The sequence below is a fragment of the Theobroma umbraticum genome, unplaced genomic scaffold, assembly GCF_002168275.2.
Source record: "Theobroma umbraticum cultivar Fairchild unplaced genomic scaffold, ASM216827v3 scaffold_95.0, whole genome shotgun sequence".
Classification (NCBI taxonomy): Eukaryota; Viridiplantae; Streptophyta; class Magnoliopsida; order Malvales; family Malvaceae; genus Theobroma; species Theobroma umbraticum.
Window position 1 is genome coordinate 7,609,800 of NW_018397257.1, and position 21,602 is coordinate 7,631,401.

Sequence of the window (21,602 nt, forward strand, 5' to 3'; positions counted from 1 at the left end):
CTTGGTCTCTATTTCTGGTTATCGAGAGGATGAAGTTCTTGGCATTGCCTTGAAGAGGATATCAACCATCATCATTGGCAGTTGCACCGCCATGATAGTGTGCGTTTGCATCCGCCCTGTTTGGGTAGGAGAGGATCTACACAACCTTATCGCTTCCAACCTGGAAAAGACAGCAAATTCTTTGCAAGGTACACAGTTTTATATTCATTATACTAAGAGCAACTTATGTTGCTCACAGGGACAGACTCAACAATTTTTCTAAGCGGTATCATAATTAAAAAAAATTAATGAGTTTAATAGTATCATTAATTATATAAAACTCTAACATAAGTAATATAATTAGTAAGTATTTTTGGTACTTCAGTGATGTAAGTGACACCACTTATGTCAACATAGGTCTGCCCCTGATTGCACATGACCCGAAATAAAATTAAACCTGGACCACAATCTTCTTTCTCTCTTATGAAATAAGGCAAACGTGTACAGGTTTCGGAGGTGAATACTTTGGAGTGTCTAAACAAGAGCAAGCCGACAATGATAAGTCATTTCTTCAAGGATACAAAAGTGTCCTTACTTCCTCAAACAGCGAGGAGACAATGGTATGTAAGATCCTTTTTCTTTTCTTTTTTTTTTTGGTGGAAGGAATTACTTGAATTTCAACTAATTAAAAAGTATTCAAGTTTTACAGGCTAGTTTAGCAACTTGGGAACCACGCCATGGCCGGTTCAGATTTCGGCACCCTTGGGAACAGTACCTCAAAGTTGGAACCTTGACACGTCAATGTGCATATAGAATTGAAGCTGTTAACAGCTATCTTAACTCCGAAATCCAAGTACAATAACTAACTTTTATCACTATTATGTATTCTTTGAAACATAGAAGTCAGATTTTCTACTAACGTTCACATAATTAAAGTAACCAGATTTTTGGTGTACTAGCAGACTCCTTTGGAAATACGTAAAAGAATTGAAGAGCCATGCATGACAATTAGCACAGAAACGGGAAAGGCATTGAAAGAATTAGCATCAATAATCAATGATATGATTGAATCGACATCAGCTAATATCCACCTCGCAAACTCAAATAGTGCAGCTGAAAATCTGAAGTCTGTGCTTAAAACAGAATTATGGGAAGACACTGATCTCCTAGAGATGGCACCAGCTGTTGCTGTCGCTTCCCTTTTGCTAGACATTGTAACATGCACGCAAAGTCTTGTTGAAGCTGTTGATGAATTAGCCTCTCTCGCACGGTTTAAGAAGCTAGACTCAACAATGACGCAAGAACAACGAAATTCGCTTCGCAGGGGTACAGTGCAGCCAATATCCAATGATGATGTACAACATCATATTGTTAATCTTGCAGAATAATGATGTTTCGGAAGTGGCTTGGAATTTCTAATTTTCACGAGCATTTCACAGAGAGATATATATAAGAACATAGATCTTTAACTTGCTTTTTTGTTTTTTTGATTTAATATGCTTTGTTACCGGTGTGAATTGCATGTTAATTTTATTTGTAAGGGTAATACACTTCCCATCATGTTTTTGCAATTGAGTTCTAAAACAATCAAAATGGCCTATTGAATTTTAAACATATATCATTAAATCTTCTACTATCCTAAAAACAAATTGTGTAATATAACTCTGATATCTATACGTACATAAATACAATGGATCAAATTTGACATCTAAGTTGCATACCACGATATATGAGAGAGAGTTTTTAATTTTTTTTTTCTTTCAATGTCTTATATGACAATTTATAAATATCTATGAATCTAAACTATTCTTTTTTTGAGTGTTCAATATCTCCAAACTTTACGTACAATGCATCAAGATACTTCTTTTTTCTAATACTAAAATAATTAGCTAATCAAATTTGATTAGATAGCAAGGACCAGTAAAACTTTACCGTTTTGAAATACTATGCATAGCAAATGATCACATATTGCTTATATTTTTTTTTATTAAGTCAATATCTTTATTGATATATCAAAACTGATACAGGTTCTGGAAATTCCAAAATACAGGCATGGTGGTAACCTGTTTACGGCCAGAATACAAACACCCATTCACAGAATTGACCCCCACCATCACCCAACTCTCACCCCATTCATTACCCCGAATACAAACATTACATAACGGCATACATTAAACCACCAATCTTTTTCATACAACATACATTTACTTTGGCAACCCCACACACATGTAAGACAGAATTGTCACAGTTCGTACAGCCATGCCTAACATTTGTTCAGTGCACCAAAATTACTAAAAAATTAATGCTCACTCTACTTCAGCTGTACCTCTTTCTAAGTGTTTCCATCACAACACTTGACCCCCACCAAGGCATTTCGTCGTACAAATTAAAAGGCAGCCTCGACAATTATATTTGATGGTAATAACTTTCACAAGGAAACATCCCAACAATTCATTAGAAACTTCTTTTTGAGGTTTCAAGTTCATATCTTCACAATGGTAGGGTCTTCATGAGATGAAAAAAAAATGTTTAACTTGTTAAAATTGTGCATAGATAAGGGCAAACAGCTTGGAATAGTCCCTGCCATTCAATTTTCATTTGTTGAAAGAATTAAGGGGGTATATAACATTGAAATTTCAGAAAAAAATATAAAAATAATGCGGTGACCAAAAAAGAGCCACACTTTGAATGCATGACTCAGTAATTGTAGTCCTTTGATGCAATTGACCACTTCGAGGATCAACAGTGACACGGTTTTGAACTAATCGAATCCCATTTTCAGTTGGCTTCATTCAAGGTTTGGTCCGACTGTGTTTGCAAATATATAAATAATCAATAAATGATCCTGCTATATATATTATGTAATTTGGAATGAGGGTAATATCTCATGCCTTCAAAAGAATCCAAAAACAAAGGAGATATTAAAGAAAACGTTAGGCGCATGCTCTAAATGTGGCAAAGACGTGCGACTGATGAGATATACGCGTATCAAACTCAAAAGACTCAAAAGTATATGTAAAGGGATTAGCTAGCAAGGTTTCTCTCATCTTCTAATAACTGAAATTATTCTATCTCAATTGTATTACTCTTGGCTTCCATCCAAATCAAGTATACATCAAACTAAAATGCCATCTCCAGATCAAGAAATTAATCCTGGCCCTTTCTCTTATGGGCGCCACTTGCTCAAGGCTCTGCTGCCTAGCAAGACATGGAATAATAGAGTAGTTGAACTTGCGAGGAAGGCCAAGAATCTGGGGAAAGATGATCCTAGAAAGGTTGTTCATTCCCTAAAAGTGGCTTTGGCCCTCACTCTTGTTTCATTATTCTACTACTTTAAGCCACTTTACAATGGTTTCGGTGTCAATGCCATTTGGGCTGTTCTAACTGTTGTCTTTGTCCTTGAATTTTCTGTGGGTAAGTCTGCAACTTCTACAAGCAGCTTTTTAACCTTTTAATTAGAAGTAGACGAATTTCCATTTAGTTAACTTTTTTCCCTCCATTTTTGTTGTTTATCTTTTCAGGGGCCACACTTGGAAAAGGTTTAAATAGGATGCTAGCAACGCTGCTAGCTGCTGCTTTAGGTATTGGAGCTCATAACTTAGCAGTTCTCTTTGGGAAGACTGGAGAACCTATATTACTCTCATTCTTCGTCTTTGTAGTAGGTAGGATCTACAGGAATATGCTTGAAGTAGCTAATTGAAATATCAATTTCCATTTAATCCAATTAATTCATGAACTCATTTCCATCCTGTTGGGTTTTGTTGCAGGCGCGTCTGTCACATTTCTAAGATTCTTGCCTGAAATGAAAGTGAAATACGATTTCGGATTAATGGTTTTCATACTTACCTTCTGTTTGATATCTATATTAAGTTATCGAGAAGAACTTCTAATCATGGCGCTGCAAAGGCTACTGACGATCGTTGTTGGCAGCTGTGCTGCCATTTTTGTAAGTATTTTTATTTTCCCTGTATGGATTGGGGAGGATCTTCACAATCTTGTAGCTGTCAATTTGGAGAAGCTTGGGACATTTTTAGAAGGTAAGCCGTTGATATAATCATTGCCAATATGCTGCAGATGAGAATATTAATAATATAAATATCGAGAGCATTCTTTTCATTTTCTTTAATTTATCAGAGTTACAACTCTCCAGGAAATCTTGCAGGATTTGGAGCTGAATACTTCAGTGAACCTCAGGAGGGGGTATCTATCCAAGAGAAGCCATTTCTTCGAAGATATAAAAGTGTTCTCACTTCGCAAGAGAGTGAAGAAAATATGGTACAAACACTTAACCATCCTAGATAATTACTCGAATTCCTGCTGATTTAAGCACATTCATCTTTTACAGGCAAGTTTAGCAACATGGGAACCTCGTCATGGTAGGTTCAGGTTTCGCCATCCTTGGAAACAGTATCGAAAAGTTGGAGACTTGACTCGTGAATGTGCCTACAAAATTGAAGCACTTAACAGCTATCTTAACTCTAAGAACCAAGTAATATATCAAATGCTATATATTCCAACTATAATGAAAAGTTCACAATTGATTTAACCACGAATATGATTACCTTCTGCATTTTTGAATTCTTGCCAAATTAGCAAATTTAAATGCATTTCCTTATCTTGTAGACTTCATTTGAAATCCGTAGCAGAATCCAAGAGCCGTGCACAATGATCAGCTTAGCAACAGGAAAAGCGTTAAAGGACTTGGCATCAGCGATGCAGGAAATGGTCCAATCATCTTCAGTTGATTCCCACATTTCAAATTCAAAAATTGCTGCTGAAAATCTCAAAGCTTTAATAAAATCTGGCTTATGGGAAGGAGTGGAACTTGTAGAGACAATACCAGCTACCGCAGTTGTTTCACTACTACTAGACCTTGTGGTATGCGCTGAGAAAATTGCCGAAGTTGTTCATCAACTTGCTTCCCTTGCTCATTTCAAGAGCAATATGACAGCAGAAAGATCACAGTCAATCGGTCGGAGTACAATCCAACCAACGTCTAACATTGATCCACGAGAAAATCATGTAATTAACATTGTGGAATGATTCTGATTAAGATCTTCAAATGTCAGAATTTCGAGAGAATGGTCACCAGACAGACCTTTAAGAAGGGTTCAAACTGTTCAACAAGTTTGTTACATGTATATTCAGAATATTGAATATTCACCTTATTCTAGAAGTTATAAGTTTGAGTCTAGAAATTATGTATAACCTAGAATTTTTCTCAGAAGATTTTTTTTTTTTTCTTTTTGAAAGGCAAGTTGTGCATAACCTAGAATCTTTCCCTGAAGATTTAGGCATATATATTTGATTTAGACCTAAATTTCTAATATCAAAGTGGATTCCAACTGTGCCCCCTGCTGGGTGGCATCCATGCGTTCCACAGGATGAATATTGTATTAAATATTAAAATATATACTTCATATGCTAAAATTATTTGAATAAATTCAAAGAAATTTTGGTAGACTGTATAAGGATGTTCAACACATGAGCACACTAAAATTGGAAACTTTTGAACAGAACAGTTTGTAGTACTTCTCCTCTGTAACTTAGGGTAATAATTGTATGAGGTACAATTTGCAATTTGTATTGAATTCTTAATAAACTTTTTGTGCTGAGTGTGACAAATGATTTTTCATAGAAATTATTTAGTAATGACTAATTATGAAAAGATTTAAAATCATTAGGATATGTCATATGTGTGCATCACGTGAGGCTAAATTATTGAGATATTATACTAATAAATATAAATATTTTCTAAAAAATGAAATATGTACAGAAGATGGTGAAGGGAAGGGAACCAATCCGCTTTTTATGTCATTTTGCAATTGGACCTTTTTAGAAGCCCAGAATCAATTAGAGGACAACGAAAGCACCAAAGGGCGAAGAACCAAGCAAATGAACATATCACTGGAAACTGTGAACTGAACTCCAGTCCTATCAGCGACTCGGTTACAAAATGTCTGTTCCCGGCCAACCTTTTCCAACATCCTCAACAGATTGCATCAATGTGTTTTGGCACGAGGGAATGCTAAGACATGACACAGGCCGTGGCGTATTTGACTCGGGGATCGACCCAGGTTTCTTGGAGGTGTTAGAAAAGCATCCGGAGAATTCAGAAAGGGTCAGGAACATCGTCTCTATCCTCAGAAGAGGACCCATCTCTCCTCACGTCTCTTGGCACTCTGGCAGACCTGCTAATATTCCTGAGCTTCTCTCTTTCCATTCCCAAGGTAGCCTTTTGTTCATTTTCTTATTTATCTGGTAGATTCCAAAGATCTTTTTTCCGTTTCCAATAATTGCCTTGGAATGGAACAAGATGCAAATTTTGGGGATAGGATGTCTATCTTTAGAGAAAGTTTTCTTTTTTTTATGGTAATTATATAACTTAAGTAGTTGGGATTGATGTAATTAGTCCGATAATGATATAACCTGTTTTAATTTGATAAATTCCCAGCATATATTAATACACTAGTTGAAGCCGACAAAAATGGGGGTAAGGAAATCTGTGGTGGTACCTTCTTGAACCCTGGTTCATTCGATGCCGCTCTGCTAGCTGCCGGTACAACGCTATCAGCTATGAAACATATACTTGATGGCCATGGGAAACTTGCTTATGCATTGGTTAGGCCTCCAGGTCACCATGCTCAACCTACTCAAGCAGATGGGTATTGCTTTTTTAACAACGCTGGGCTTGCTGTGCAATTGGCTTTAGATTCAGGGTGTAGAAAGGTCACGGTCATAGATATCGATGTTCATTATGGAAATGGGACAGCAGAGGGGTTCTATTGGTCTGATAAAGTTCTTACAATGTCCCTCCATATGAATCATGGTTCTTGGGGTCCTTCTCATCCACAAAATGGAACAGTAGATGAGCTTGGTGAAGGGGAAGGATTTGGGTATAATTTGAATATACCTTTACCAAATGGAACCGGTGACAAGGGATATGAATATGCGATGAGGGAGTTGGTTGTCCCAGCTGTTCAGAAGTTTGAGCCAGATGTGATCGTGCTGGTGATTGGTCAGGACTCAAGTGCTGTAAGTTAATTATTTAGTTCCTGATATGACTTTATGAATTTTATTGAAGTTGTTAGTCTAAAGATGGGATGTTACCTTATAGTGTATATCTTCTTTTGGAAGGAATGGAAGATGTATGAGAGTGAAACAAAAAGTGGCCTTCTAAGGGATAAAAATGGCATGTTAAATTTCACAAACACCGGATGCATTACAAGAGATTATTTGTGTTTCTCCTCCATCCCTTTCCTGACCCCTTCACCCTTCACCCTCTGACTACACACACAACCTTTCCTTGCCAATCTGTAAGCAGAATGTTGTGAGCTTGAATACTCTTTAAAAGGATTCTTATTTTTTCAATGTTTTGGGTATAACAAGATTTGGGTCTTCAGTTAAAGATATTCATTGTATAAAGTAGAACATGATTTGGCTCCTCAGTTGAAAACATAAATATAGGAAGAGATTTTTCACTCATTCAATAAAAAAGTTCATGGTTCAATATGGTAAAGAGTGCTGTCGCTTTCAACATTTTAACTTATCATAACTCTCATCATTTTTTAACTATGGAATCTTTTCGAACTTTGAAATCTCTTTTCATATACCCTTCTATGATTTATGCAATGTCAGGTTTATTGTCTGTTTTGGTCAAACAGAGATGAAACTAGACAAACTTAAAAACTCTGAAATCGGTGCTGCTTATCCCTTATTAAACAGATAACAAATCTAGTATTACTGTTAATAAAAGCTGATTGCATAAATGACTCTGCAGTTTGATCCAAATGGAAGACAATGCTTGACAATGGATGGTTATCGTGAGATTGGGCGGATAGTTCGAAGCTTGGCAGATAGGCATTGTGGTGGACGCCTTCTTATTGTCCAAGAAGGGGGATACCATGTTACATACTCTGCTTATTGTGTTCATGCAACACTAGAAGGTGTGCTTAATCTTCCACTTCCTTTGTTGTCCGATCCTATTGCATATTACCCAGAGGATGAGGCTTTTGTTGTTAAAGTCATTGAATCAATTAAGCAGTACCAAAGGAATACTGTACCAATATTAAAGGAAGATTGAGTCATGATTTCAGGGGTATGTTTACAGCTGATTCAGGTTTGTAACTTTGAGGCGTGAGTAAATTGGAATTTATATCTTTCCCTTAATCGTGCCATGTATATAGTTACATCTGTTGTTGTACAAATAAATTTCATCACATAAACAGAATAAACACCTCTTTTTTCTCTTTAGAAAAGCACTCAGCTGGTAGTTTTGCAACCATTTATTTATATTCATTAAAGTCATTGAAGTTATCAGCAGAGCTCAATCTTTTCTTTTTTTTTTCTCTTTTTGACCAGTAACCCAGAAGTATTATACGGAATGGGAATAATACAACTGAGGAAGGTGGCCACCATTCCTAGAAGGTAGGTTGACCACCAGAACAAGCTCAATCGTTTTAAGCAATATCTTTATCATATCGATGAAGAATATGGCCCTAAAACTGTCTCAGATAGTTGCTATCATAAGCCACAATTTGCATCTAAAATAAATTAGTAGTCTTGCATCTTATGCAGGCATCACTTACCAGTTGCAACATTTCATTTCGGCAAAGGCAGCTGTAGTAGTGACAATATTGGGTGCCTGCTTATCAGCTTATCGGCTTGTTAGTCTTTGTCTGCTTGTATGCATGGGTAGTATGATTGAGAACACCCAGTTAAACAATTTGATCCAAATAGCCATGATTTCTTTTGGGCTTTGGGCTAGCAGGGACTTGAAAATATTGAGTTTAATGGAACGTTTTCATAGGCAAAATGCATTGCAATTTATTGGAAGTATAGGGTAGAATTGATGGATGGATGCATTCATGGTGTTACAGTGGTGGAAGTAGAAGAATTTTAAAAATCATGGAATCCATTTTTGAGCAATAAAAGAATTATTATCCTTTCCACCATCGGTGGGTCTCAGCATCTCATTATTCACAGTTGAATGAATACATGATAACACAGAAACTTGTTTGCAAAGTTTTTCAAGCATCATCACCTTTATATATTATAATACCTACATAATAATTCAAAACTTTAGGAGTTATAATTATTTTTCTTATTCTCTTGAGTATTAGTTGTAACCATGTGAGGTAACAATTATCCATCCCCTTTCCAATTCCATTCTCATGCCTCCTACCCATTCATTCTTTCCACCTTATGTTCTGACTTTTGATTAAAAGTTCATCTCTTACATGCAGGAAAGGCCTAACACAAAGATAATACCATTTGTTTTATTTTCATTTTCAAAACTTGAAATAAAAGATAAAAGTAAGGTATTGAGAGGCAAAATACAGATGACTTGGTGATTTCTATATATTACTTTATAAAGATCATAATCCCAACACCATATTGGTTGCTGCACCAAAAAAAAAAAGTTAAGGTACCCACTTTATGGTTAGTTAATAATTTCTTGCTTCAGATCTTGGGCCTCACCATAAACTGGGGTTCAACAAATACAACTACTCAGTGCATTCATCTTACTTGAATGGAGAAAATTGATCTAAATTGAGTATGGATCTAAGTAATAAAACTCCATTTTGTAGTTTAGATTCAAAGTTTGCTATTAATATAAGGGCCTAGCGTATCCACAATGTGAATTTCTTTGGTAGGTTTCATAATGTGAATTTGATGCACCCAAGCTTACCCCTTTCCACATTGCAACAACTCTTTATGTCCCTGAATCTATCTAACATGCTTTTAATGCATGGACGTAAGTTGCTGCACATCATTTTTTCTGTTTTTGGGTCTCAAGATAGACCAAAGCTAGGGATGGTTGATAACAAAATTGACTGAGAAGGAAGAAGTGAAAGCTTATGACTCGAGCAGCAAGTGGCACTTTTTGTAAAGAAGAGGATTTCAAGTGCAGCTTAAAGTTTTCATCTGTTTTATTCTCACATTTCTTAAATAGTATAATTATTCCCAAAATTCCTGCATACACTAATGCAAACAAAAGCCAAGAAAGAAGAATGTGGTGCGCTCAGGATCTACTGGGGAAGCATCAGGAAGAATAGTGAAGCTTAATTATCTTTTTATTTCAATGGAAAAGCTAAGAGGAAGAGTGTGGTTCATTTCATTTTGCCAATATTTTAGTCCCCGGCTTTGGATAAAATGGATTTGATATTTGTTTTCCGTTACAAGGGATACCGAATTTGTGGCTCTCCTCTCCCTTGGGATTTTCTCAAGAGTCGGGAATAACGGCTGAGGACCCCACCCCCTGGCCTCTCACTCTCCATGCCGCCGAAAGGATGGATAGAAGAAAAATATTAGCCCAGACTCACAGTGAAGAAATTTTGCATAATCTGATTCAACACTCCTTTAATTCGGGATAAAAGCAGAAAAGGGTTCCCAAATTGATGCTTAAAGGTGTTTGAAATGGGTAGCCTTTAAAGTTTGGATGAAAAATCAAAATCCTCAGAATTGTTAATTAACATGATTGCAAATATATAATGAAACACTATGAATAACAGGTATTCTCACCAAACACAGGGTTTGTTTTGTTTAGTAAAAATAAAAAGCATTGCTAATTGGCCCAGTATCATAATGGTAAGACAAAAGGGGAGGTGTGGCTCTTTTCCTAAATGGTCCTGCTCTTACTTTTGGTTGTTACCAATTGGACAGGGCATGATGCCTTTCAGGCATGTGATTTTGTCTCGGGATGGGCAAGTGGAGGGGAAGAAAGGATGGTGAAGTGAACAACCTTCATTCTGATTTCTTCACCCCAAAAATACAGATATGCATGTCTGCTTCATTAATTTGATCAGAGAAATCAAATCAAAGTAATGAATCTTTGGATATTATTGGTGAAATGGTAATGAAATATCTTTTGCTATCAGCATATTAGTAGTAACTTTTCAGAGGAGTGCAGCCAGCCAAGGACCGATTCAGTAATTTTATTGAATAGTGTTATTATTAAATTTATTTTGATTTAGAGTGTTTAACTCCGCTCTTTAGAAAATTATAAAAAAGTTAATGGGTTAATTAGTATTATTAATTATATAAAACTCTAATATAAGTAGTATAATTAATGGAGATTTGACATAATGTTCACATAAGTTTTTAACTATTTAAAGATATTCAAATAAATCTTTATTCTTTTATTAAGTTTAATCATATCTCTGTATTTTTATTTTAAATTAAATAAATTTTTATTACTAATAATTGACTAATTATCATTAATAATATCAAATTAATATATCATATCATCATCAATTATAATACATCAGTATATCATGTCAATTATAATATTTTAACATTTCACGTCAACGTTACATGACATAAAATAATAAATAATATTTTAATTAAGTCAACTATTAATTATAATAATTTATTTAATTTAAAATAAAAATAATAAAAATTTATTTAAGAGTTTTTTTTTATATTATGCTTAGAGATTTTTTGTACTTTCGATAGTGCCACGTGACACCGCTTGGCTTTGTGTCCATCCGTCCGTCCTCGACTGTGTAGTCTTTCGTTTTCGTTCCTTTTGGGCTAATAATCTATTGAAAATTTTAGGGTATTTGTCGAGATTTGTAAGACAAAGCATGAAACAGATTTAGAGAATGTAATAATACCTTCGACAAAATCAAGCAAGGTACATGATAGCACCCCTTGAATCAAGGGCAACCCTATGAACATCTTCCAACTTGAGCATGCTGTAAAGGGGAAAACGAAGGACTGTCTTCTGATAATTCCGCACCACATTATATTATTATTAAGTCGTGACTTTGTCATAATTATTCACGTAATTTTTTTTTATTTACATATCATATTTAGATTTGTCAAATCTATGTACTAACTTTTTGAAAGAAAAAAAACGAAATCTTAACCGTAATATATTAAAAATTAAGATTCTAATAAGCGATTTAGGATGCCAGATTAAAGTTACTATTTGGAATAAGTCTAACATAATATGTACATATAAATATTCCATCGACGAATATATGATCAACACTGAAAAATTTTCAAATATTTAATTTAATAATAAATATATATATCAAAAAACTATATTCAAATTTCCTATTACTCGTATAAAAAATATAATATTGCTGGCATTTTGACCTTTTTTAACTCTAGAATTGTCTCATGAGATTTTTTGGTTGGATAGGTAATCGAAATGCCGAAATCCTCCTAAGTTTGCTCCACTGACTAAGATTGACGATTTGATTAAACAAATGGGCCCTCATGCCGACTAATGACTAGCTACTTTTCTATGTCATTGGTTTCAAATTGTTGTAAAATTCCTACTTTGCGCAATCATTAATTAAAGCATATATATTTGTCCTTGTTCTAAAGTCCTTTTTTCAAATAAGTACATACTGAAGATTGATGCCAAAATACAAACCCCTAATCAATTTCTTAAATTCGAGGGATTCATCAATCAAATTAATCCTTAAACTTAGAATTAAGAATAAAAATAGCTTAAAACCTTAATTATAATTTCTAACCTCCTATTAGAATATGGTAGTTTGAACGTTGGGTTTCAGCGAATTATAAAGACTCCCTATCCATTCTAACCTTGTAATCTAGCAAAGTAGGGTCTCAACTCTCGTATGTGGGAACCACAAAACCCCACATTAATTTTCTGCTTTAATCTGTTCTGTGTATTTCTGTACAATTATGAGTATGCCTTTCATGTAAATCATCTGTGTCGGTCACTGGGTCTCTGCCAGTTCTGATGCCACATTTCAAGAGCAAAAACCGTCGTCTTCACCAACCCAAAATTAATGAAAAACCAACAAAAAGGAAAAGAAAGCAAGTGAAAGGGAGCGAGTGAGACACTTTCCTTTTTACTGGTAATAAATCTTGCTCAGCTTTTTAGGGTCCAAATGATCTCACTCAACAAAACCACAACATAATCTCTTTTCCTTACACTTCCCCGTCTCTTTCTTCACTTGGGTTTTTTTTTTTAAAAAAAAAATCCATTGTTTTAAATCTGGGTTTTTTTCAACCTTCTGTACCAAGCTTCTCTTTCTCTTTCTTGCGTATGAACTTAGCTTATCACTTCCATGTTCTGTGTTTCTGAGTCTTTTTTTTTTTTTAACACAATTATGAATCGGTGTCTTGTCTTTTCTGCTTGTCTTTTGCTTCTGCAAATGTCATAACTGTTAAAATTCTCTTGTTGGTTTTCGAAACTGCATTGGAGTCTGTTAAGTTCTTTTCTCCTGTTTCTTCTTTGGAAAAGGAACAACCTTGGCCATGGAATGTGATCCTCAAAGGTTCTGTCTTGGTGTTTTGTTTTGTTTCTTTACACTAGTTTATAGTGCTACAGATCCCAATGACTTGAAAATCTTGAATGATTTCAAGAAAGGATTGGATAATCCAGAGCTACTTAAGTGGCCTGATAATGGAGATGATCCCTGTGGTCCTCCTTCTTGGCCTCATGTCTTCTGCTCTGGTGATAGAGTTGCTCAAATTCAGGTCCAAAATCTTGGTCTCAGAGGACCTCTTCCTCAAAACCTCAACCAGCTTACAAAGCTCTTTAATTTGGGGCTTCAAAAGAATCACTTTAATGGCAAAGTACCAACCTTCAGTGGTTTATCAGAGTTAGAGTTTGCTTACTTGGATAACAATGAATTTGATACTATTCCAGCTGATTTTTTTGATGGACTTAGCAGTGTACGTGTCTTGGCTTTGGATTATAACCCGTTCAATAAGAGTTCTGGATGGTCTATTCCTAAGGAATTGGAAAATTCAGTTCAATTGACGAACCTTTCTTTGGTTAACTGCAATGTGGTTGGACCATTGCCTGATTTTCTAGGGAAGTTGCCATCTCTTGTAGCACTGAAACTTTCTTATAACAGATTGTCTGGTGAGATTCCGGCGAGTTTTGGAGAGTCTTTGATGCAGATTTTGTGGTTGAATGATCAAGATGGTGGAGGGATGACTGGTCATATTGATGTGGTGGCCAAAATGGTGTCTTTGACACAGCTTTGGCTTCATGGGAATCAGGTCACAGGGACAATCCCAGAGAATATTGGGAATTTGACTTCTTTGAAGGATCTCAATCTCAACAGAAACCAGCTTGTTGGTTTGATTCCTGAGAGCCTGGCCAATATGGAGCTGGATAACTTGGTCTTGAACAATAATCAGCTGATGGGTCCGATACCAAAGTTTAAGGCTGGTAATATCTCTTATGCTTCTAATTCATTTTGTCAATCTGAACCTGGGATTTCATGTGCCCCAGAAGTTACTGCACTTTTGGATTTTCTTAGTGGTATGAATTACCCTTTAAATCTTGCTTCTCAATGGTCTGGTAACGAACCCTGTGCTGGGCCGTGGATGGGATTGAGTTGCAATCCAAAATCTCAGGTTTCTATTATCAATTTGCCTAGACATAACCTTAGTGGTACACTTAGTCCTGCAGTTGCTAAGTTAGATTCATTGGTTGAAATTAGGCTGGGGGGAAACAGCATACACGGTACTGTTCCTGACAACTTTACTGAACTCGAAACTTTGAGAACATTGGATCTAAGTGGAAACAATCTTGAACCTCCATTCCCCAAATTTCATGACAGCGTGAAGGTTCTCATCGAAGGAAATCCCCTGTTGACCGCTAATCAGACAAAGGGACCTGCTTCCCCTACTGGCAGTCCACCTCCTGCAAGTTCAGAATCTCCACCAAACGATCAATCAGGTGATACAGAGTCACCACCATCCAGCAGATCACCATCCCCGGATAGAGATAAGAATTCTCATTCATCTACTGCTACTACCAAACAAGTTGAATCCCAATCCAATGGTTTCCAAAGATTCAAACTGGTAATTGTGGCTGGAAGTGCAGCTATTGCTATCACGGTTCTCCTAATGATTCTATTTTCTATATGCTGTTGTAAGAAGAGCAAAAGAGCTTCTGAGGCTCCTAGTTCCATAGTGGTTCATCCTAAAGACCCATCAGATCCTGAAAACATGGTAAAGATAGCAGTTTCCAATAACACCACTGGAAGCTTATTTAGTAAAACTGCAACAAGTTCTGGGAGTAGTAATAGCAGTGCAACACAAAATTCTCATGTCATTGAGGCTGGAAACTTGGTCATATCTGTTCAAGTACTTCGAAAAGGGACCAAGGACTTTGCTCAAGAAAATGAGCTTGGCCGTGGTGGGTTTGGGACTGTTTACAAGGGTGAGCTGGAAGATGGAACAAAACTAGCAGTTAAGAGGATGGAGGCTGGGGTTATAAGCAGTAAAGCATTGGATGAATTTCAGTCTGAAATTGCTGTACTTTCTAAGGTCCGGCATCGGCATCTGGTTTCTCTTTTGGGTTATTCTATTGAAGGCAATGAGAGGCTTCTAGTCTATGAGTATATGCCTCAGGGTGCTCTAAGCAAGCATCTGTTCCATTGGAAGAACCTGAAATTGGAACCTCTATCTTGGAGAAGAAGGCTCACTATTGCATTGGATGTTGCTAGAGGAATGGAATATCTGCATAACTTGGCCCGGCAAACTTTTATACACAGAGATCTCAAGTCTTCAAACATCCTTCTAGATGATGACTTTCGAGCAAAAGTTTCAGATTTTGGGTTGGTGAAACTTGCACCTGATGGAGAGAAGTCTGTGGCAACTAGGCTTGCTGGAACATTTGGATACCTAGCACCTGAATATGCTGGTGAGCGATCTAATTTTGTTTCTCCACTGTAACTTTTATTCTGTTATTTTTTTTTTTAGTTTCTTAGGTCATATTTCTTTTTGGTTTGAATCTAGCTGCTTGCTTTATACTGCAAAATTAAACATAATGTTTTGATCCTTCATTGTTGTGGGGTTTGATTTTAGACTTTATTGTCTTATGCGTTTCATTTTAGTTGCATAAAACCTTTGGTCTACTTTGGTTCTGTTTAACCAGCAGGTTCCATGAGTAACATTGAGTTCATTCCCCCACCCCCCCTATTGTCAACCTGCTTATCATGCTACAGCATCTGTATGCACAACATCTTCCCAGCACCGAAGACATTAAACCTTTTAACCATTTTCTGTCATATTTGATCATTTTAGAACACATTAAAATGGATTATTTGTATTTACAAGTTGATTTCATTTTTATCTTCATTCTTCCTGTTACCCTTGCTAATATTTTCAGTGCACTGTTCTTGTAAGAAAACACCAATCTTTATTTTAGATCTTGCAAAAATCTTTTTTCTATTTTAATTTGTTTAAAATACTGATATATTTTCAAGTTTTTCTGCCAAAGTGTGGAAACTCAGTAATTGTTTCTGTTTCCTCTTATTGCAGACAAGAATGATCTTTGAGAATGAAGTAGCATAAAAGTTGCATTTATATACATTTTATGGGAAGCATACTTTTATGTTTTATTTGTTGTATTTTTATCTGATCTATGCTGTTAAATTTGCACTACAAATTTTTAGATATTGCTCTTCACCACCACCAAATAGGATGTAGTTCTCAAGAAGGCACCACCATTTGTTTTCACACTTGATTTGTTTATTTAATTTCACTTTGATGGGTTTCCTATTAAATCAAGTTCTGTTGGTTGCAGTGATGGGGAAAATCACTACTAAAGTTGATGTCTTCAGCTATGGGGTTGTGTTGATGGAGCTACTGACTGGATTAACAGCACTTGATGAGGACCGCTCGGAGGAAAGCCGTTACTTGGCTGAGTGGTTTTGGCGAATCAAATCAAACAAGGAGAAGCTTATGGCTGCAATTGATCCAGTTCTTGAAGTGAATGATGAAACCTATGAGAGCATTGCCACCATAGCTGAACTAGCTGGGCACTGCACTGCAAGGGAGCCTTATCATCGGCCTGACATGGGCCATGCAGTGAATGTGCTGGCACCCCTAGTTGAGATGTGGAAACCAGTTCATGATGAATCAGAGTGTTATTCAGGCATTGATTACAGCCAGCCACTTTCCCAAATGTTGAAAGTTTGGCAGGCAGCAGAAAGCCAAGGCCTGAGCTATACAAGTCTGGATGATAGCAAAGGAAGTATTCCAGCGAAGCCTACTGGATTTGCAGACTCCTTCACATCTGCTGATGGTCGATGATGGAAGGTAAGCCTACAGCAAGGAATAAGTTGACCAACCTGATTGCCAATGATATGTTTCAGTGCTCTGGGATACTATGTCAAACATCTTCTTTAGATTGTTGCATATGGTACAAGTAATTTACTTTCGTTTTGTTGAGGCATGGAGCATGTCTTGTGTACGGTGGTGTAGATAGAGAGATACTGGTTTCAATATTGCTTCATTATTCCTTAGGCTGTGTGTTGCTTCACTATTCCTTAGGCTGTGTGTTGCTGTAAAGAATTGATGTCATTTGAAGCAAAGTCAATTTCATGTCACAGATACTTCTTGATTTCATAAGACATAGCCCTTTAATCTAGTGGAGTGGGAAACAGGCTAATTAACTGGTTCCTATACTGGTTTGGGGATTAAGGCTTAGCTGAGATAAATTGATGCTTGATTCCTTTTCTATCACCAGCATTGTGACATGGTAACTGTATCAGGACTCGGAAAAGTCAAATGATGAACACCACCAGAACCTTTTTTGTCCTAAAAGGAATAAAGGCTGACTAATGTTTCAGGTTATATCTTGGCCGTGCAAAGTTTTACCTTTATAAATGCTGATACAGTCTGCTTTGATAATACACTGTTAGATACAGATATCAAACGAAACAATGTCATGCACGTAATGTTGTGGACAGAGTGGTGTGAAATAATTGACAGCCGAGATATCATATGAGACTATTGTCAAACGTTGATCAATAATTGGTGAAGCTTTTGTTCTAGAAATTGCCACTTGTGCAGTTTCTATAAGAGAACATAACTTCAATCATAATCAAAGATTTGAAAATGGCCGAAGTGACAGATTAGCGGTAAATCATTTGGGGTGTTTCTTTTTAAAATCTCCTCTCTGCCCCACTTGTAAAAGTCCTTTGTTCAGATGCTATTAACGTTGGAGGAGTTACCTGACGAAGGTTGGCCATGTACGCAACCAAGATACACCGTCACAGGCTTTCTTGTCCACAGGAGTTGAATATAAGTTATAACAATGAAATAGAATTGGAAGAAGGTTCATGCATTCCCAAAGCTCAGTTATTGTATGTATTTTTAGAACTTCCCCGAGAAATATCTAATTTCTGCTCTTCTCCCTTAAGCTTATACAATACATTATTAGCAGTTATTCTAGTTTCACATGCTGCTTTCTATCACATTGATTTTGTAAAACTGTAAAGTCGTCCGCCATTTAAGTTTCAATTTCCTCAAGAGACATTTCCCCCATTTTGTCTCACCAAAGGATATTACCTTTTTCTTCAGCCGCCCATCCCTAGTCAATCTGCTGACTGCAATTATTCAAACTGCACCAAGTTCTTCTTGGAAAGGCCTCAGTCGTGGCAATAGATTCATGTGCCAAGCATGACTCTCTAGTCTTTTCATCACAACTGGGAAAGGCATGCGCAAATGCATGACCCAAGCTTTGCTCCCATTCAACATATGACCCCACTGCGTGTTTTTTACTACTTGATTAACACCCGTGGAGCCGAGTATGAAGTATCTCTTCCAATTTCATTCACTTGAACTGATCATGAATTAAGATCAATCAATTTCATTCATGCAACTGCAGCTTTAATTAGCTTCTCTTCTGGTTACTATCCCAAGTTCATGTTCCTTATCCTAAGGTGTATTTATATTATGATGTGACCTAACTTAGCAGTGAAGAAAAGATTTGCAGCATTCGTGTCCCATATATATTTATTAACTGTTCCATATATTAAAGAAAAATAATTTTCCTAAATATTGAAAGGATCCTAAGTTGTTCGTCTTTTGTCACACACAACTGTTACAAACTATCAATGGTTCCTCCATGTTCATGTGCTTCTTGTCGTAGGCAACACCCTACCTCATTAGTTGTAATGTGCACATCACCCAAGACCATGGCCTGCAACATGACGCTGATTTTTCATTAAACCCTTCTTGGAGTGTGATGCTAATTAAGTTGTTAAGCTAACTTAAATATACCTTATGGCAATAAACTGATTTTTGATTTTTTAAAATTAAGTAATTAATATCAATTTTCATCACTTCGGATACAAGTAAAATTATAATGACATCCGATTTTTAAAATTTAACAGTTAATGACTTTCAAAATTTTATATTTTGTATTTAAAATATAAAGATTGAATCGAATCATTTCAAATCTCATCTACTTCAAATTAACTAGAATCAAAACTAAGCAATTTTAAACCTCTATACCCAGAGAGAATGAAGTATTTCTTTTCTTAATCCTAATTAGCCGATCCATCAAGGCTATTTAGAGCCCATCTAAACTTATTAGTTGGCTTAGTAAACAAAGACTTGACTGTGATGGTGTCATTAATGGAAAGACATTTGCATGTTGTGTCATTAAAATGCATGCCACCTCTTGACATGTCTTGCCCACTTGTTTTTTATGTTTTTTTATAAAGTTCAAACTTTATTTGACTGAAATTCTTGCTGAATATTTGATCCAAGTCTTATATTAAAAAAAAGAAAAGGGAAATTCAAGGTACTTGAAATTTGGTGAACCCCAATCCCCATGCCATCCATAATATGTTTAGATCCTTTGTTTCTTTTTCTCCCTTTTTTTTTTTTTAACTGCAAGTCCTATTGCATAAACAACTTGTTTACTGTTAAGTGAGTAAAAGACACAACTCTTGCAACCTTCGGGACCGAAAGAAGTTGGCATTTTTAAGTTCCAAAAGAAAAATGATCAGAAAAGAATGAAAAATAAAACAAAAGGATCTCTGTCATGGCCGAGAGCTTGCCCCCATGACTATTTATGTATCCATTTTCTTGCTTGTTTCCTTCTACTTTACCACGTAGTACCTATCAAACAGTTAAAAGAATCTTCTTATAACATCCAAATTATCAACATCCTCGAACGAGAACAGGTTGGAATAAAATTGTAATATTCTTTAAATACTTATAATTAAAATTAAATAAAATTATAAATTATTTTATTTAATTTAAAAATGAATTTATAAACTTGAACAGGAAACATGGGGCGTGAACAATGAACTGGACTTATGGGTTTAAAGAGGCAAAACGGGCCGGCAACAATGAACCTAATCGAGTGCCTGACAATGGACAACGGGTCCGAGTGGGGGTGGACAAATCCGCTCATACCTAACCGACATATCTGATAACGGAAATTTGAAACATGAGCCTTCTCCCGCCTTAACGCCAACTTCTGCAACCCAGCCAACCTTCTTGTCTCCACCAAACTCCCAAACAACCCATATTTTCTAACCAAACCACCAAATCTCCCTTAAACCCTTGGACCCCATAGTCTCATGGACCTCTTCCATATCCCGCCACTGCCGCTCCGGCCAAATATCCCAAGCAGCCGCAGAGTTTAAGCGCATGAGACTTTCCGAGGTCGAGCCCAATCACATCACTTTCGTTACCCTTCTTTCCGGTTGTGCTGACTTTCCGTTGAAGAGTGGAGTTTTGGGTGTTTTGATTCATGGGTATGTTTGCAAATTGGGGTTGGATAAAGAAAATGTAATGGTGGGCACCGCGCTTGTGGAAATGTACGCAAAATGCGGACATGTGGAAGTGGCTAAGTTGGTTTTTGATGTGATGAAGGTGAAAAATTCCGTGTCATGGAATACAATGGTGGATGGGTATATGAGGAATGGCGAGTATGAGAAGGCGGTTGAGATATTTGATGAAATGCCTCAAAGAGATGTGATTTCTTGGACTGCCATGATTAATGGGTTTGCTAGGAGGGGTTTTCATGAAGAAGCGTTGGATTGGTTTAGAGAGATGATGATTTTTGGGGTAAAACCTGATTATGTGGCCATCATAGCTGTTGTCACAGCTTGTGCTAATTTGGGAGCCCTTGGTGTTGGCTTATGGATCCATCGGTTTGTTTTGAAGCAAAGTTTTAGGGACCATGTTAGAGTAAATAATTCATTGATTGATATGTATTCACGATGCGGATGTATAGAACTTGCCCGTGAAGTTTTTGACAAGATGCAAAAGCGAACATTGGTGTCGTGGAATTCAATCATCGTGGGGTTTGCTGTTAATGGGTTTGCGGAGGAAGCTCTGAAATATTTTGATTCAATGCAGAAAGAAGGGTTTCAGCCCGATGGGGTCAGTTTTACTTTGGCACTTACTGCATGTAGCCATGCAGGTTTAGTTGATGAAGGACTCCGCTACTTTGATATCATGAAAAGAGTTTATAGGATATCCCCTAGAATTGAGCATTTCGGTTGCATAGTTGATCTTTATAGCCGTGCTGGGAAGCTGGAAGAAGCATTGGATGTAATGGAAAATATGCCCATGAAGCCGAATGAAGTTGTATTGGGGTCCTTGCTAGCTGCATGTAGAAATCATGGTGATATTAGCTTAGCCGAGAGGATAGTGAAAAACCTTGTGGCATTGGACCCTGGTAGCGATTCCAATTATGTGCTTCTTGCAAACATATATGCCGCAGTTGGAAGATGGGAGGGAGCAAGCAAAGTTAGAAGAAGAATGAAAGCACTTGGGATACAAAAGAAACCAGGTTTTAGTTCAATTGAGATTGGTGGTTGTGTTCATGAATTTGTTGCCGGTGACAACTCACATATAGAAACAGA

The 21,602-nt window shown here is 36.6% G+C and overlaps 5 protein-coding genes across 7 annotated transcripts in view; all 5 read left to right on the forward strand.

Moving 5' to 3' along the window:
- Window positions 1–1,367, forward strand: part of LOC110412392 (aluminum-activated malate transporter 2-like) — a 2,224-nt gene extending 857 nt beyond the window's left edge. Inside the window, exons 3-6 of the mRNA XM_021422923.1 lie at window positions 1–188; window positions 487–599; window positions 689–832; window positions 942–1,367. The exon at window positions 1–188 is cut by the window's left edge and continues 106 nt beyond it. Of these exons, the coding sequence (XP_021278598.1) occupies window positions 1–188; window positions 487–599; window positions 689–832; window positions 942–1,367 (871 nt within the window). The remainder of the gene's footprint in view (window positions 189–486; window positions 600–688; window positions 833–941) is intronic.
- Window positions 1,368–3,104: 1,737 nt separating this feature from the next.
- Window positions 3,105–5,022, forward strand: LOC110412394 (aluminum-activated malate transporter 2-like). Its single transcript, XM_021422925.1, has 6 exons — window positions 3,105–3,393; window positions 3,501–3,641; window positions 3,747–4,016; window positions 4,142–4,254; window positions 4,325–4,468; window positions 4,603–5,022. Exons 1-6 carry the CDS (start codon window positions 3,105–3,107, stop codon window positions 5,020–5,022), a joined length of 1,377 nt encoding a protein of 458 aa, XP_021278600.1.
- A 773-nt stretch (window positions 5,023–5,795) lies between these two features.
- On the forward strand, window positions 5,796–8,864 carry HDA08 (histone deacetylase 8). 3 transcript variants are annotated; one of them, XR_002444848.2, is made up of 5 exons: window positions 5,796–6,209; window positions 6,434–7,014; window positions 7,760–8,098; window positions 8,341–8,406; window positions 8,557–8,860. XR_002444848.2 is itself a non-coding variant. In XM_021422765.2 (4 exons), exons 1-3 carry the CDS (start codon window positions 5,936–5,938, stop codon window positions 8,060–8,062), a joined length of 1,158 nt encoding a protein of 385 aa, XP_021278440.1. In that variant the 5' UTR covers window positions 5,796–5,935; the 3' UTR covers window positions 8,063–8,098; window positions 8,341–8,864. The 3 variants fall into 3 exon arrangements, 2 of the variants coding, with proteins under 2 accessions (XP_021278440.1, XP_021278439.1); XM_021422765.2 differs by having other exon boundaries at window positions 8,341–8,864; XM_021422764.2 differs by lacking the exons at window positions 8,341–8,406; window positions 8,557–8,860 and having other exon boundaries at window positions 7,760–8,240.
- A 3,785-nt stretch (window positions 8,865–12,649) lies between these two features.
- On the forward strand, window positions 12,650–17,359 carry LOC110412110 (receptor protein kinase TMK1-like). Its single transcript, XM_021422563.2, has 2 exons — window positions 12,650–15,628; window positions 16,514–17,359. The coding sequence occupies exons 1-2, from the start codon at window positions 13,222–13,224 to the stop codon at window positions 17,020–17,022; spliced, it is 2,916 nt and encodes a 971-aa protein (XP_021278238.1). The 5' UTR covers window positions 12,650–13,221; the 3' UTR covers window positions 17,023–17,359.
- Window positions 17,360–20,203: 2,844 nt separating this feature from the next.
- PDE247 (Tetratricopeptide repeat (TPR)-like superfamily protein) lies at window positions 20,204–21,597 on the forward strand (the record flags this gene model as incomplete). The annotated part of the gene is made up of 1 exon (XM_021422926.2): window positions 20,204–21,597. A coding segment is annotated over exon 1 (1,218 nt), but the record flags the coding sequence as incomplete, so codon positions are not given.
- Window positions 21,598–21,602: the final 5 nt, after the last annotated feature.